General features: G+C 26.4%; 2 protein-coding genes and 1 long non-coding RNA gene across 13 annotated transcripts; 1 reads left to right on the forward strand and 2 right to left on the reverse strand.

Annotated features, from left to right (window-relative positions):
- Positions 1-94: 94 nt before the first annotated feature.
- Positions 95-1097, reverse strand: LOC122526556. Its single transcript, XR_006306106.1, has 2 exons — positions 871-1097; positions 95-593 (listed from the first exon to the last, which is right to left on the reverse strand). It is a non-coding gene; the product is annotated as an uncharacterized LOC122526556 (long non-coding RNA).
- A 195-nt stretch (positions 1098-1292) lies between these two features.
- LOC122526555 (nucleolar complex protein 3 homolog) lies at positions 1293-4733 on the forward strand. Of its 4 annotated transcripts, XM_043650041.1 has the most exons (10): positions 1295-1418; positions 1498-1766; positions 1837-2137; positions 2271-2562; positions 2642-2976; positions 3059-3429; positions 3534-3698; positions 3863-4220; positions 4292-4389; positions 4484-4727. In XM_043650041.1, the coding sequence occupies exons 1-10, from the start codon at positions 1413-1415 to the stop codon at positions 4689-4691; spliced, it is 2403 nt and encodes an 800-aa protein (XP_043505976.1). In that variant the 5' UTR covers positions 1295-1412; the 3' UTR covers positions 4692-4727. The 4 variants fall into 4 exon arrangements, with proteins under 4 accessions (XP_043505978.1, XP_043505979.1, XP_043505976.1 ...); XM_043650043.1 differs by lacking the exon at positions 1498-1766 and having other exon boundaries at positions 1293-1418; positions 4484-4733; XM_043650044.1 differs by lacking the exon at positions 1498-1766 and having other exon boundaries at positions 1293-1418; positions 1842-2137; positions 4484-4733.
- A 2344-nt stretch (positions 4734-7077) lies between these two features.
- On the reverse strand, positions 7078-15566 carry LOC122526557 (exportin-7). Of its 8 annotated transcripts, none has more exons than XM_043650047.1 (15): positions 15427-15566; positions 13454-13694; positions 13168-13334; positions 12796-13020; positions 11827-12697; positions 11456-11741; positions 10486-10630; positions 10259-10406; positions 10015-10174; positions 9526-9928; positions 9271-9433; positions 7904-7981; positions 7644-7837; positions 7450-7577; positions 7078-7317 (listed from the first exon to the last, which is right to left on the reverse strand). In XM_043650047.1, exons 1-15 carry the CDS (start codon positions 15439-15441, stop codon positions 7218-7220), a joined length of 3324 nt encoding a protein of 1107 aa, XP_043505982.1. In that variant the 5' UTR covers positions 15442-15566; the 3' UTR covers positions 7078-7217. The 8 variants fall into 8 exon arrangements, with proteins under 8 accessions (XP_043505982.1, XP_043505988.1, XP_043505983.1 ...); XM_043650053.1 differs by having other exon boundaries at positions 7644-7822; positions 9295-9433; positions 15427-15565; XM_043650048.1 differs by having other exon boundaries at positions 13454-13870; positions 15427-15565.
- Positions 15567-18211: the final 2645 nt, after the last annotated feature.

Raw genomic sequence — 18211 nt, forward strand, 5'->3', positions numbered from 1 at the left:
TTAAACAATACTATATGATAGACTTACTATGAGATAATACTAATCTAATACTTTTAATTATAAAATTGAAAGGAATTTAGTAAGTATAGTATTATTAACAACCAAGTCAATAGTTTGTCTATCTATTTCTTTTTCAATAATTACATCACTTATGTCAGAATGAAAATTATGATGAATATATATTTCTTCAGCATTATTTTTTATTATAATAAATAGAAGTATACGTTACACTTAAATTTAACAATACATTAATTTGTATCATCTGGTTTTTTACTATTATCCTTTTTTATAAAACGTCTTAACATCACAAGAATAGGAATTTCAGCTTGTTGATCTTTTGGCACATAATTCTTTTGAAAAATATACCAAAAGTAGTGTATTGTAGTAACAATGACTAAAGATGATGTTATTGAATGTAAAAACAACTTCATTGGTTGCAAGGGCTTCATTGCTTCAATAGTATTATATTTCCTTTTTGCAGAAATTATTCAATAAAATATTAATATCGCTGGACTGATATTAATATTAATGGGTTCATAAAAATGATACTTTCATATAATTGTACTGGTTACTTGAGCGTAGAATTGCAGTTTCTAGAAAATTAGTAAAAATTATTTTCTTCTGTAATCTATTTAATTTATTTCAAAATTCTTTTACAATTAATATTAATTATATCAAGATAATGATGACTACAAAATATAATATTTGAAAGTTTAAATTAATATAGACAAATATTTCAAATATTGTATAAAAAATGTTATTAGAAGTAATATAGAAATCTTCTCATCATTTCTAATATGATTTAATATAGTTAAGTAAAAATAGTCAATTGCATTGTATTGGATAACAAAATTAAAAAAGTTTAATTACCTCAAATTATCTGATTTCTTAATAAAATGATTTGTTATAACTACTACTATCGTTAGAAATTAACGAAATTAGCAAATATATGAGATCGTATTTACAAAATTGCTTTAGAAATAAAATTTGTTCCTATTTTATAGGTTGTGTACAAATGTAATAGATATTTTGTATAAGTGTAACGATACGTTAATTTAAATTAGAAAAGGAAATAAAGTTTTTATCTGCAGAAAAGGGTCTATTTATAACTTAAATATAGAAGAACCTATAAAAAAAAGATAAAAAGGATATATCTTTTATTTCGCTCTATCTTTTCCACATGGAAATAATCCTTTATAGTTGCGTCCCTTATAAATGGTTCGTTGTTGCCTTATAACGTCACGCACGACTTTACTTGCATGGAAACTAAGCTTAAGCTACACCAACCAAATATAGTACAATCCTACCTATTAATTGATGATTGCACGTGTTGGGTTCAAGAAGTTTCAAATATTTTCAAGATTTTGAATAATACAATTGACTTTAGTAATTTTTGAACAAAATACATAAAAATGAGCGTGAGTATCAGAATATATTTATGTATTTAATATAAAATAATCTATTATAAGTAGTTAATATTTTTATTTCTCCTAATAGAAACAAAAGAAATCTAAGATTAGTAAAATTAAAAGAAACAATCAGACAAAAACAAAACTTTTAAAACAAGGAAAATTAAAAACCCGAAGACACAAGCAACCTAAAAAACAAGTTCAAAAAATTATACCTAAAGTAAATAACGTAGAAGAAGAAGAAAGCGATAATGGAGAGGATTTATTACATATGGTCGAAAAAGACGATTTGTCTTTTTTACAAAATGCTATATCTAATAAATCTTATAATTTACTGAAAAAAATAAGATTGAATGAGTACAAAAATCATTTTGTTATAATTATATAATCCTAACAATGAAGGGATTTCATTTAATATTTATTTTAGAACAGATATCAATGATAAACAAGGACGAAAATCTAAAAGAAAGAAGGAAGATGATCGGCTGGAAGAATTGTACGAAGAAAATGTATCTAAGTTAAATGAAGGAAACAGTATAAAAAAGATTCGTATGCTACTTCCTATAAAAACTCAACAAGGGGTGTTAGAAAAAAGAATAATAGAAGAAGAAGAAGAAGAAGAAAAAGAAGAAGATAAGGAAGTTGAAAATAATGAAGCAAGTATTTCTGAGCAAAATCGGAAAGACGAAGAACAAAATAACCATGAAGAAATTAATACATATTTACAAGTAAATCTTTTAAAATTATTTTGATTTTATGTTTACAAAATATGTTATATTATATATAAAAGTTGTTTGAATTCACTATAAACTTTTCAATCTAATAGCAGAATATAATAATAGAAATGAAATAAAATTTTAGAATAATTTAAACAAGGAAAATGGTGAAGCAGTATCTACAGTAGAACTTATAGCATGTCGTGAAGAGATATTAAAATCAAGGCGCTTCAAAATTGGAGTTTTATCCAGTACACTTTTAGAAAATCCAGAACATAAATTTAACAATTTTAAAATACTTTTGGATTTCATGGAAGAAAGTAATCCAGAAATTTATATCACGGTTAAAAAATTGTCAATGATATCGCTCTTAGAAGTATTTAAAGATCTTTTGCCATCTTATCAAATTTTACAACTCAAACCGGAAGGCGTCAAATGTTTGTATATTATGTTTAGAGATAAAAATACTTTTAGAAACTACCTAATTATGTGTATTTTTAATTTCATGTATTTTAGTGAAAAAGGAAACATTACAATTACATAACTATGAAGCTGTTTTATTAAAAAGTTACAAACAGTACTTGCAGAAACTTGAAAAAATGTCTAATATTTTGAGAAAAAAAGTAGGGGATACGCGAATTGTTAATGAAAGAGAAATGTTATTGGGAGAACTTGGAGTAATGTGTATGTGCGAATTATTAGTTTCACACCCTTATTTCAATTTTTCCCCAAATATAGCAAACTTTCTCATACCATTATTAAATAACAAAAAAACTAGCGTGAGAGAAAAGGTAGTTAAATGTATTTCTCAAGTATTTAAAGAAGATAAACGAGGAGAATTATCGCTTACGGTAAGAAAATTGTACAAAATTATTTTGTTTATTAGTTATGTTTTATATACATTATTACATTTATATTCTTTATAAATTACAGATAGTACGTAAAATAAATCAATTTATAAAATCTAAAGGTCATAGTGTACATCCTGAAGTTTTATCTGTGCTTTTATCACTTCGTATAAAAGATATTGATCTTGATAAAGAAAAGGAAGACGAAACAAAACAAAAGAAATTGATGTCTCACAAACAAAGAATCCTTTCGTTAAGCAAACGGGAAAGGAAAAAGAGCAAAAAGTTAGAACAAGTAGAAAAAGAACTACTCGAAACTAAAGCGGAAGAGAATAAACAGACGAAACAAAAAGTTTTCACAGAAATAACAAGCGTAGTATTCACAATTTATTTCCGAATTTTGAAGCAAGCTCCAAATAATAAAATTTTATCAGTATGTCTGGAAGGTTTAGCAAAGTAAGATAAATCCTTATACTCTCTCTCTCTCTCTACTTATATATATTTTACTTTACTATTAAAACGAAAATTGTCTTCATTTTACATATATTTTACAATTTTAGATTTGCACATTGTATCAACTTAGATTTTTATCAAGATATAGTAACAGTTATAGATAGATTAATGGAGGAAGGTAATTTAGGATTAAGAGAACAATTACATTGTGTGCAATGCGTATTTACAATATTATCGGGTCAAGGTACATTATTGAATATTGACCCTTACAGGTATGTATAATTTATTATTTTATTTTATTTATTTAATAATATTTTATTGACCCTAGAGCCTAGGCTCCCTAAAGGCCATTAATTACAGTAATACATAATTAATGAAAAAAATTAAAAAGAAAATAAATATTACATATATATATTCGAATTTACATTTTTTACAGATTTTATGTACATCTATATAAAAATCTTTTAAATGTTTATTGTGGTAAAACGCAAGATGAAACAGAAATAATTTTAAAAACTTTAATACAAGTACTTATTAATAGAAGAAAAAGAATTTCTCCTAAACGTTTAGTAGCTTTCGTAAAAAGAATGGCTACTTTAACTTTACAATTACAACACAATGGAACACTTGGCTTGCTATGTATTATCAAACAAATAATGCAACTTGGTAAAGCAGTAGATGTTTTACTAGATACAGATTATACCAGTGGAGATGGTTTTTATCAACCTGAAATTGAAGATCCAGAATATTGTAATGCACATTGTTCTGCATTATGGGAGCTTGTTGACCTTCAGGTTCTTATTTTTAAAATGTTTAAAAATTCATTATGTTTATTCTATATTAATATTTATTTCATATTATGCAGCGTCATTATCATCCCGTAGTTCGGAAATTAGCAAAAAATATAGCGTGGAATGTACCTGTAAGTGGTGAAGGAAGTTTAAGTGCAGATATTGCTAAGCTGTAAGTATGCTCATATCAAATAAATGATACATAAAAATAAAATAATTTTCTAGTTTTTAATTAATAAAATATTATTCACTTCTGAAATGTGTAGAACCCCGGAACAATTTTATACAGAATATGACCCAACTGGTGTTGCATTTAAACCTCCTGTACTTCCACCTAAGAAGATAATAAAATCAAATTCGATAGATTATTACTATAAAAGTAATGAATTTGAAGAATACATTAACACTATTAAGAATCCAAAATTATTTTCAGATGGATACATAGATTTTTATAAAATTATTACTAAAAGTTAACATGTCATATATAATAAAACATTTTTGTATAATAAATGTGTTTATATTTCATACAATTGTAATGTTTAGATACATTTCAATAAGTTTATTTTTTTATTTTTTATCCTCTTGGTTTTATTAAGCGGTAATATTTATTAAAATTTTATACTGAGATCGACGTATTTTTTTAAATTCCTGTCTATATTTTTTTCTTTTTTTTTTTAATCAGAAGAATACATTTTTGGCAAAAATACTTTAATTTATTTTCACTATGAATAAAATAATAAAAGCATTATTAATTACAGTAAATATAATATATCTTCTTTGTTCTAAAAATAAGCTACAGAAATAACGAATATGAAATACCATTTATTCGCATTAACACTTTGAATAGCAAATTATTATTTTATATATACTTGTATACATATATCTAGAATTTATATTGAAAATATGTAAGCAAGATCTTTAATATTTCTTTTAACAATTGTTTTAACTAGTAAAACATGAAATGAAAAACCAAAGAGGAACTAGATTATCTAATTGACTTTACTGTAGGAGAAAATAACATAAGTCTAATATTTTTCTAATCATATCCCTCATAACTTTACAAATAATATAATTTTATCATTTTATATATCAACGGATATAAGAAATTATAATTAATAAACTTATTGTATTATATGCAATTTTATTTTTAATCCATTATTAGTAAAATGGATATTCATATTTATATGCTATCATTCATCCAAATGCTAAAGCTGTACAAAATATGTGTAATGAAAAATGTGATATACCATACCAAATGCTATATATGTACATAAGATTCGTTTTTACATTATACAGTAAAATATGAAGTTTAGAAATGAAATATGATATTAAATTTTATTATAAAACATGTAGCGATAAATGAAATAATGCATGCTTATAACTATATTAAAAAAGTCTCATTCTAAAAACGTTTACAGTTATTTTCTTTTCTTTTTTAATTGAATACTTTTCCAAATATTTATTGCATTAACAAAGAGTAAATTCGAATGAACGTAATATTATGTACTATTGTACAATTGTACTATAGACAAATACACCTTGACACTATGAAGTTCCAGTCTATATCATTGTTGTACATTCACAGAATATATTTAAAATGTAATATTTTTTTTTATGAATTTCCATTAATAAAAGAAAGATTATTAAAATAGATTGTAATTATTTTTATTTAAAATTTTGTTAGAGAGAAAATCAAATTATGCTTTTCTATACGTAATTAATGTTATTCACAATTAATAAATTGATGAATTTATATTAGAAGTTTCTATTAATGACCAATTGATTATCAAGTAATATTGTACCAATACATTTAACAAGATTATTACGGCCTTGCATACTGTAATATATATTTCAGAGTATAAACTGATTATGGTATATAAAAATTTCAATTATTTATCAGGTTCAAATAATTGAAATATATTGTGCATAAAAATAATAAGTAAAAACTTCTATCATATATTTTATAAATATCTCTTTCAATGTCCTACATTAACTAGAACAGATATTTAAAAATTTAAATACAGTATGTGATCTGAGATTCATAAATGGATCTATTATAAGAATCAATCAATAATCTTTTATGTATGAAAAATAATATTAGCTTTTTTAATGAATAAAAAATATATATACAAAGTATCCTGTAACTGGGGGTATACTCGAAACATTTTCAAACTTTTTTCTTAAAAACAAAGCCTTATATGAACAAATTCTATTCTACATTTTCAACTTAGTTTTTTATGTAGAATCATCACCTAGTCAACTATACCATCAATTACAGACGCCCTGTATGTATATTGGACTTGATATAATAGAAAGAAATAAGTATTGAATTAAAAAATACTCGTAAAATTTTAGTTAAAATTCCAATATTTAGTATACATCCATAAACACAAACACAATTTGCCACGGTTGTTTCAGTCAAATGTTACAGGCGTACTCTGCGAGTAAAAAATAAGAAGAAAATTTTATGCAAGAACGTACTTAATAATGCTTTTTTGAAAATTTACAACAGGAATAAGATTTTCAATATTAAGTTTTTATAATAATAGAAGAGTATAAAGGTAATAAAACAAAGTATATATATATATATATATAAATATGTATATTAACTTTTATTGGAGTGAAGAATAGGACAAGCTAGGTTTAAATAACTAAATAAAAATTTTATGAATAATATAAAATTTTTGTAATTATTGTTACAATATTTGGTGCTTGTTTGTGTAAGTTACTAGAAAAGTAATTATTAAGAATAGGAAGCCAAACAGCAATACAGCAATATATATATATATATATATATACATATATTTTATATATATATATATATATATATATATATAAAATGATATTTTTTTTTTTTTTACTTAATTTATTATCTTTATACTCATCTAAAATCATAATTGTAGTTGTATCATAATTTATAGTTTCACTCGCACACACATTCAAGCATTTGGCAGGCAAGAGCCTAATAAAGATAATTCTAATTAGAAGAGAGCAATATCACTACGAAGTCATCATGTCACTGACTGAATTTGTAGATATATTAGGTCCTTTTAGAGCATCATTTATATCTCTTCTAAACATTGATAAATTTTGTGTAAACCTAAAATAAAAGTAATAAAAATCATTATATTTTACACAATTTTTAGAACATTATAATAAATATAAGAATTCCTTTTTAGGAAAGAAATATACTCAATTTAATTATAATAGAAATATGTATGTTATCATTTACCTATCTCTATTTTTTGTAAGTAAATTTCTTTCAATACCATCCATTAAATTTTCAAACCATTGTGCCATCGCACCTTGTTTATCAACTGGTTGGCTTCTAATAATATTCTCTCGTAACTGATTGAAATACTAAAACATTGAGATTTTTAATACCAAATGTATAATGTATTTGCTTTAAGATCATATTTTGCTTACTTCTTCATTTAAAAGTATCAGGCCTAATAAAGGACGAGACATGCTCCATTGATTTCTACAATCTTCAAACATTATCACATTTAACACAGTACTTAATATTTGTTGTAGTATTTCAGGATGTTGTTTCAAAACTTCTAAAAATAACTCTCCTCCACCAGGAACTACAGCATTTTTTCTTCCTGGATAACCAGCCGCTAAGGAAATGTAGTAATCAGGTACAATTTAAACCATATTATTAATATTAAAGATTAAAGACATACCTTTTTGATACAGTTGTTTGAATAAATATGTTACTATGTGATCAAGAGTTGCACAACAACCAGTGCACACCATAGTATCTAAAATAATATTATGTAATCTTAATGTAAATAAAATAAAATACAAAAAGTGACTATTATAAAATATAATACAAGTACAAAAAGCAAAATACAAAATACATCATAAATGTGAAAAGAGTATACATACATACGTACACATACATATACATATATACACACACACACACAAGCGCGTGTAATAATATAATAAATTACATATTGCATAACAATCTCAAATTAAAAAAAGAACCGTGTTTTATATATAGCTAATAAATAAAATTTTTCTATGATATATTGCATTAATTAATTGTAATGTGTTATAATAAAAGCGTTAAATAAAAAAGAAGCATTGCAATGTGTAATATACTTTCAATGACAAAAATAAATAATTAAGTATATCTTAAAAATCTATATAAAAATGTTAATGTACTCAGTAATTGTCAGCTGTGCGGCTGACTAGTCTAGACCCACTTTTTTATATAATAATTTTAATCAAATTTTTCCATGTATAAATGCGAATAGCAAAATATAAGAAGGCTTTAAAAATAATTTCTATTATGCAGAATTATATAATGAAAATTCTGTTTATAACGTCTAGGGTCTAGATTCTACACACTCCAATCCTCATATTGCCTTTGTTATTACATATATTATATATTCTGTATAATTATATTTTCTTTCTAAATTACAGAATATGATGTGTATATATGTTTATATTACTCCAAATTTGAGATGTGTATAAGGTTGATTTTCATTCCAAGCAATAATGCAAAAAAGCATATAACAAATCTCAGCAAAAGAACTTCATAATTATGAAGGACTACTATTTAAACTAGAAGCTTGAATATTATTAATAATTTGAAACAATTTGTGAAATATATTACAAAATATGTATTATAAATTTAAATGATATATATCGCATAATTAATAACGAAGTTATCAATCACAAATATTTCAATATACATCATGTTTGTATATAATTATGTCAATGCTTTAATTTAATTTTTTCAGCTTAATTTTACGATATCAATTCTATATTACGTTATACAAGGAATTTATGTATTATAAATTTATTCTTTTTGTCTGTAACAAAAGCAAAAAGCAAAAACAAAGACCAATTCAAATAAACAGTCTAGAATTTTTTATTATTGAAGAAACATATAAACAAATTTAAAACTAAACAGACTGAAATAATAAACAAAAAAACAAGTATGTAAATTTGGATAATCTGAAGTAATTAATATAATAGTTTGAAGATATGGCATAGAGGATATAGAGGGTAGTTGTAGGATAGAATCAGCCACACAGACCTGTATAGGAGTCTTTTTGCGCACCTAGTGCTGTAAGGCCTTCACTGATACTTGAAAGAATATATAAAAAAACCCTTGGTTCTAACGTTGAAAGGAAAACCATGTGATCCTGTGCCAAATATTCAAGTAATACGTAATATGTCGCCGACAGTTTTGGATAATCCTATTAAAAACATCAATAATAAAAATATAAACGAATTAGGAAGTAATTTAAAATACTTTCTATTAAAATATAAACATATAAGTAATACATACCAAAAGATCACTTTGTGGTATACTGAGAAGTAATTTCACAAATGTATTAAGTGCATTATCCAATGCTTCATCTCCATAGAGCCTAAAGACACCAAAATTTACATAACTACCACAAAGGGCTGCTTTTAACATACTGAAACATATGCTAATCCCCTTTAGCTTCAAAGGATAAATCTGATCTTTGGGAACTTCAATATTCAATATATGATTTCCATAGCTACATATCACTTTACTAGCTTCACGAAATAATAAAATTCCATTTGGGGAAGATGCATCAAATTGTAATCGTTGACTTCTATTTAATACTAATTCAGCAAATAATTTCAGGACGGGTGTAGTTACTTGTGGCTCGTGATGCCACAATTCCACAGCATGTAATAAGATGGGTGTATAATTGGGATATCTAAACTAAATTTAGGAACAATATTTTTATAAAATATATAATATGTATATAAATATATACTGGATAGTTGTGCTATAAAAGGATACATCCAATCAAAAAGCATCATATAAGACGTTTTAGTTGTGAATGCATACGCTATACCCCTGAGATCTCTTGCTACACCAATCAATGCTTTTTTTGCTTCTTCTGCTGCAAACAGTGGAGTATCAGCTGCTCCCATTAGCTGACCAAGACTTTCCAATGCAGCTATAATTATAGAAATAAATATTATCTCAAGTCCAATCTAAATTAATTGTATTACCCATTTCATGTAATATAAATAATGTATACCTGTGAGTGGAAGCATAAAGGTATGAAATCTTTCTTCATCTTCACCTAAATCCACCATTAACAATCTACCCAAGGATGTATAAAACATCGATCTGCAGCGCATTTCTGTTACAGCAACATTATTCCCCAAAAACGGAAAATGTTCTCTCTGTATGTCAATGAAAATAACATTAAATTTTTTGTCAAATCATTGGTTTTTTTTAAATCTTATATGATGCAATACTCACTGTATGATTATTTAACATAAATTGAACTTCTTCTAACTTAACAAGTTTACGAACACAACTATAACCAACAGAAAGATCATTTAAAAGTTGTAAAGTTTTTGAAATAATTTGTTCGCTTCTTCCCCAATATTTCAAATTTGTTATTCTGAAAGTTTTGATATAAATTATAAAAAATATGCTCAAATGTGATCAAAATAAAATTATATATATTATGGCCAATATTGAGGATCCGGGCATTGTAGAGAATCCCTGGGCAATGTTAACAATACTCAATCGAATAAGATATTGTAAAGATTACCCAGTTAATTTCTAAACAGCCCAGGGGGTATTGGTCAATGTAGAATATATGTTTCAGTTGGCTGTGTTTAGAGCACAGGAGTGGGAGGGAAGTGTTTTTAAGCCTATGTAAGTGAAACAAGGTAGCGGGTAGATACTCAACTATGAACCCGATAGTTGACAGATCTACTTCAGGGACGCGCCCCTGCCTACGCGAGCCTTGGTTTATCTCCCAAGACCATACGGGTGAAACCATTGTCCTATCCCTGACTCTCCTTTCAAACCCACAAATTCTCCTTTCTTAATATCCTATAATTTTATACTCGCCAACCCATATGGCCAGCGTGGCGAGTTATGGCGAAAAAACCCTTAACATGCGTTAAGGGAAGCCTATGCTCAATACTGGGCGCAAACGGGCTAAAGAAAAAGAAGAAGAAGTGAAACAAATCATGGAAAGTAAAAAATTTGTACACAGTGTCAGTAACATGTTTTTAGCAAAAATCGACGCGTGGATCAGTGTCTGACTCGCGGGTCATAGGTTCGCCATCCCTTTGGGGTATTTAAGAGATCGACCGAGTAATCTTTACAATGTCCTATTCGATTAGGCATCGCTAACATTGCCCAGGCATTCTCTACAATGCCTGGATTCTCAATATTGACCGTAACATATACACATATATGTATAAAGACTCACATTTTACGAATGAATATACTGAGTACCATGGCTTCATCATTGAGGCCTAAAACATCCGACAGTCTTCTGTATACTTTGGAATTTTTCTGTACCTGATCACCTACATATATTTTACGAAACTGTTCAAAAAAACTTAACATTGCTAGCTCCAACTTTTCGCAACCACCTTGTCCAAGTCTAGAATCTGTAAGATTCATTAATTGAAGAACTCTACAAACAAGTTCACCATCCATCGCGTCATATTCCTCATTGCTGTTAAACGTTACTCTTCCACCAATAACACCACCTAATAGTAAAAAAACAATAAAAAAAATAAATAATTATATAATTGTACATTTTTCAAATAAAATATTGATATAAATGTTAATTACCTATAATATAAACAAGCCACGTTAATTGTCCTTCTTGAATACTTATATCAATTTGTTGGGTTGATGATGCTGTTTGTGCCATTAATTCTTGATACGTTGTTGCAGCCTGATCAAATAATTGAACTAACAAAGCACAAGTTTTTTGATATTCGCATCGTCCTATCACTGAAATTTGTTCTAACTGTTGATGAAGTACGCCCAAATCATCGAGCGGGTCTTCCAAACGTTCTCTAACTACCACTGCTACAGATTCAAGTCTTGATGTAATATATACATTCGCAATTTCAGGAGTATATGTATTTAATAAATGCGGATCCCCTGCTTTTACATACGGCATAGATGATACCATTCTTTGCCAAAGAGTTAAAAGATAATGTAAACTATTTGGTGCAAACTGCCACATTCGCAAGCTTTGAACTGTAAACTTAGCAATTAATTGTATTGCTTCTGGATAATCTTCTACCAAGACTAATTCTCCAAGTTGGAAATTACTTTTCAACCGAGATAGTAATCTACAAAATTCATGATAATTTCCAGGATCACTAAGACCCTGTGGGTTTTGTAATATATGTTTTACTCCATCAACTAAATGACTTAAAAACTTAGCTCTTTCTGTATTAGAAAATAAACTTCTTCTAACAGATGCTATCTGAACTAGGCAGGACAGAGCTAAAGATGATAATGAGCTTGGTAAATTGTGATACAAATCAAAGAAAAGCTTTAATGACGTAAAATCCAAAAATGCAGGTCTCCAACTTGTTGGTATCTGAACTGTACTTAAATCATCAGTGCTTTCATCCGTAGATGTTCCAATAAAGTCAAATGTCAAACAATTTTGTGCAAGTTTTAGGAGTTGTCTCATCAGACCATGCTAAATAAAAAAACACACAAAATTTATAAGCATTAAAGATTTGATAGTGATTTGACTAATTCATATAAAATATTTAAATGAATAATAATTTAACCTACCTGTGCTTCATTATTAAAATTTAAGCTTTTACAATTTTCTCGTGCTGTACTTAATAAAGTACAAGAAAGCCTAAATATTTCAAAGAGTTGCGTATCCCTGAAACTACTAGCAATTCTTCTATGTTTTGCAAGTGACCTGTTTGCATCAACATCTGATATCTGATTCATTTCACACGTTAATTGAGAGAGCAATTGTACACCTATCATGCAATGCTCTACTGATCCCTGAATTATATAAAATAAAATATTAAATTATTATACGATACAACAACAAATAATATATATATATATATATATATATATATATATATATATATATATTAACTATTATATACTATATAAAAATTTTTTTGTGTAAAAACTTGTTCAAACCTGTAGAAATTTTGTTATATCACCAACAACATTTCTGAAAACATATTCTTCTTTCTCAGAATCAAACCAACCAAGTTTTGATATCCTAGCGAACAGTGCAACCAAAGCTTGTATCACAAAATTTGGAAGCTTTGGTTGAGTCGCTAAGTAATTAAGAACATAATTCCCTGCATATTAAATATTTTATAAAAATATTAATTTATATAATGTGTATATCTTTCAAAGTTCTTAATTAAAGAAATATATATCAACAACAAATAATATCATATAAGTATCAAATTCTTACGTATATCCAGCCTCTGCTGTAAACTAAGACCTTGCGCTGAGCGAGAAATCAATTTTGTTAAGGTGGTAGCAGCCAATAACTGAGCATAAGCTGAATCTCCACGATCCAGAAGGAGCTGGCACTTAGTAAGCGTATCTGGTGCATTTTGAAAAGCTACAAGAGCTTTTTCTGCCTCAGCACGATGTGCAGAATCCTGTGACTCATACAATTGCTTGCAAAGCAATTCCAGCTGCCGCACTTCCTGTATGTGATCCATTCTTAATGACACTAATTATACTCGTATTTTAGTATTTCCATTTAGATATGTCAATTCTCTAAATTGCAAGGTCATTATATTCACTTTTGAAGAATTTTAGCACTATGTTTACAGTCAATGTTCAAATTTGAAGATATATTTTAAGAATATAACTGTTGAATCTGCTAAAAAATGATAATTTCCACTTTACATAGAAAATTAAATGTGACTGTTTTCTCTTGTTTTCTTACAAATTAATTTTACAATGAATTACTGACAAATATACAAAATTAAATATTTCTCTTGATTTAGGAAACAAATAAGTTTCTTGTAAGTATTATCAAAAGAAATTAGACTGTTTTTATTCCTGCAATATAACATTTTCTTTTAAAAGATTGAATATTTTTATTCTTAACGCATATAATATTTCAATTTAGGATTTATAAGATTATTGTAAATTCCACGATTTCATGAGTAGAAAAATAAAATAAAATGGTGGCAAAATATAGAATAAATTATTATCATTATCAATAATGATGATTATGATTATTATTATTATTATTATTATTATTATTATAGTGCTCACAAATAATAATTATTAATAATTTACTAGATCTAACCCTAATTTATTGTAATATAATAATATAATTATAGCTGTAAATGATTAACTAAATACATGAAAATCTGATAAAAAAAACTATTATTTAAATTTAAATTCGTATACAGAGATATCGAGAATTGTCAAATATTTATAAAAAGACCAACGATCTTAAGTACTTTCAAAATTGTTATAAACTTTAAAACAGATACATACGATATTATAGGTTATACCGAAGTTGTAAATAACAAAATTAAAACTGTAGACAAATCTTATAAATATATATCTACTTACAATAGGATTATATTCTGTTAAAAATATAAAGAAATTTTTTTGAATCACTTTAAAAAGAAAATTATCGTATAATTTACAAGAAGTTAATAATTAAAATGAGTTGTAAAACAACTAAACAACCACCGAACGTAATAAATGTATAAACTATGATCTCTCTTTCTCTCTCTCTCTTTCTTTCTTTCTTTCTTTCTCCTTCTCTTTCTTTTTCTTTCTCTCTCTTTTCTCTTTCTCTCTTTCTTTCTTTCTCTCTCTCTCTCTCTCTCTCGCTCTTGCTCTCGCTCTCGCTCTCACACACTATTCAAGTCCGGCATTAAAGAGGTTATGGCGTTTTAATGGAGATTACATGACACATTTGTATAAAATAAATGAAAAATAATAAAACGCTTTAATCCTCTTAACAATAATCAAATACGAATACTATAAATGAAATAATCTATTTCATTTCGTCGATTATCTTTGTAGATGCGAATATTTTCTTCGTACGAAGAATAATATTTATTCACGAACTTTCAACAAAAGAGTTCAACACATCCCAGATAATGAATCGTTTATATACGAGATATATAATATTAAAATAACACAGGAAAAAGATGAAAAAAAATGAATAAGTTCGACGCGTTATGTTTTCATTAATAACGGAGTTATTAATTTGTTAAACACTTTTGCTTTCGGCAACAACCGTTGTATAGGTCGAAAGATCGTCTTATAGTTTCACCGCGTTTTAGATACGTTCTATTTATGCACATTGAGAACTGCAACTGTTTAACACACGACTTAGGAGCCGCCTTGTCGTAGATAACTTTCTCGTAATTTGAAGTTCGCACGTTATTTTGATCGGCAACTCACCTGTTCATCGGCCATTTTCGTAGCTTCGCATTATCTACAATGAAGGCAGGATCACATGCACGTTGATTCCTCTACGGCGCAGTATGTTACGGGATTAGCAGAAATATGTGGTACTCGGAAGGACTCTTCCGCCATCTTTGACTAACTTAGTGAAATACTTTTTAATGAAAAAACTAGACATTTTATTTTCATCATATTTTTAATCTTGTTTATGTATTTTTCAATTTTTATTTTAATCGCATTATTTTATTTAGATATACTTTCTCTGGGTAGTTTTATTCCATTTGTCATAAATAAAAAATAGTCAAAAATACAACTACTTAATATATCGCTCTCTAACAATACTACTTACGTATCGCAACCAATGACGATGAAAAAATTATATTATTAACCAATAAAAATATGACTTGCAATAATTGTATTATCTGAACAATATTTTTGTGTGGTCTACTTTAAGATTATTTTGAATAAACATTTTTAAATATGAATATTTCAATAAAGACTAATAAATTTGAATATCACAATATTAGATTCAATTCTTGTTGACAATTGTATCTTGTACATTTTAAATTACAAAGCTCATTAAATAGATGCTTCTAAAGAAAACCTGTAATGTATGAATGAAAAAAGAATTAAATGTTAAAAATATATCTATTCTATGATTAAGAGGTAGTAATATATTTAATATAATTGTGTATGAAAAAGATAATATATTGTATATTTAAAAACCTAAATTAATATAATTTAAGAAATAAATTTTATAATTTTTTATTTCAAAATAAAGTATTAAATGTTTTATTTGAAAATTTTGTTTTAAATGAATAGGGACTAGCATTGGTATATATATATCAGAATGATAAAAAAGGGTCTATAATTTCTAGGATATATAATATTCGTTAAATGATAAAAAAAGCTTTAATAATTATGGGTCGAAAAATTAATATTTTCAAAGTCATAAACAATTTCTTGTTTCAATTGAATTATCTTTCTCTCTACGAATACATTACCGTAGCAGCAATTGAAACAGTCTTAGGTCTTCCTGAATCCCAATGACGTATTCCAAATAAACAGTGTTACTAAATCATTGATATAATTTCTCGAATAATATATGAAAAAGTATTTTCCGACTGGGATATTTTTCTGTGTAAAATTGTTATGTTACTGTAGTGTGCGTTCATAAACAATTCCATAAAATGAATACATTTCTGCCATTTTTTTTATTGGAATAATATTCTGAAAAATTGTCTATTAGCTCTGTAATTGTTCATTAAAATCCCGAAGATATGTAACAAACATTTCTCTAATGAAGCAACGTTTCTTAATAACATAGGTTTATGTTATGAAACATGTGTAGGATGGAAAGAAAAATAATCCATTGTTTATATATAGCACGATAGCTGTATAAAAAGAATACCTGATAAATTTTCACACTTATTGTTCTTGAAAACAAAAGCCTTATATAAATAAATTTAATTCTAAATTTTCAACGTAGTTTTCCATGCAGATTCACCTTCTGCTTGCTTGTACAACCAGTTACAGGAAACCCTGTATATATAAGTAAAAAATATAACTCTTTATAATATTTTTTTCTCTAACTATTCAATCAAGCTACTAAATATTGCAATCAATGGTAATGAAAAGATTATATCACTGATCAATAAAAATCACACTTAATATAATTGTATTAAAAATATTATTTATATATATAAAAAATAAATAATTTTTTTATGCAAATAATGTTTCTTTATATTATAAAACATACCTGTTTCCATAAGATTCTGAAGTAGCAAGTGTAAAGCTTAACATTTATGAAGTATCGTCAGATTGGGGTCTTAATAGATTGAATTTGTATCATACTTTTTTCGGAAAATTCTCTGATTGTTACAGGCAATATCATGAATAATATTGAAATATATGTTACATGAACATCTTAGTAATAATGTACAAATCAGTATGACTGATATAGTAGCCTAAGAAAAATATGTTTATCATTTTAAGGATATCCTCTATTTTTTCATGTGTCTTATTAATGAATAGCTATCTCATAATTATCTTGATCCTTAAATAAAGTAGCTTTAGCAAGGTAAATGTTAATTCTTACATGTCAAGGAGCATAGCTATTCTATTCATAATCAACGTTTATTATACATACACATAAGACTTGGCAAAAAGATGAAATAACACAAATGATAATTGTCTAAAAAAAATCGACGAGAGAGAGGAACTGTACCGTGCAGCATGTTGACTAGTTCTAATGTAAAACAATCCATTTTGCACAGTATTTGTAGTAGTGCTCATAAATTTTATACAATTGCATAAATAGTTGTTTTTTTGTTTTCATAATTTTTTTAAGCATACAGAATAATTACAAATAATACAGATTAATCTGTATTACATGTTATCACGGCATGCTAAATTTCAATTATTTTTGTCCCAAAATGTGTATAGATTATTAATATTATTATAAATATCATTATATAGCGAATATTATAATTTTGTTACTTTAAATGTACAGTTATTCATTTGCATATTCTTGTGCACATATATCATTATCTCATCGATAATAATAATTCAAGCTATATATTATTTTATCATCTTATTTATTCTTTTCTTTTTTTAGGAAGAGAGAAGAGAAATTTAACATATTTTATTAAATATTTAGTTTTGTTATTTTTTACCTTTTTAGGTATTCCTTTATCTTTTATTTTATTAATTTTTTGGCAAGATATTTGAATACCTATTAAATATTTAATATGTTTTTTATAATTTATGTATCTCTGATATG

Source organism: Polistes fuscatus, unplaced genomic scaffold (genome assembly GCF_010416935.1).
Source record: "Polistes fuscatus isolate 324 unplaced genomic scaffold, CU_Pfus_HIC Scaffold11, whole genome shotgun sequence".
Lineage (NCBI taxonomy): Eukaryota > Metazoa > Arthropoda > Insecta > Hymenoptera > Vespidae > Polistes > Polistes fuscatus.

Coding starts and splice junctions, on each gene's coding strand:
- LOC122526555 (XM_043650041.1), top strand. Junction 2,138..2,270: donor AAATTAATACATATTTACAA/GTAAATCTTTTA, acceptor ATAAAATTTTAG/AATAATTTAAACAAGGAAAA. Junction 3,430..3,533: donor TGTCTGGAAGGTTTAGCAAA/GTAAGATAAATC, acceptor TTACAATTTTAG/ATTTGCACATTGTATCAACT.
- LOC122526557 (XM_043650047.1), bottom strand. Junction 13,335..13,453: donor ACAGCAGAGGCTGGATATAC/GTAAGAATTTGA, acceptor TTTAATATGCAG/GGAATTATGTTCTTAATTAC. Junction 7,838..7,903: donor CAAACAACTGTATCAAAAAG/GTATGTCTTTAA, acceptor ACATTTCCTTAG/CGGCTGGTTATCCAGGAAGA.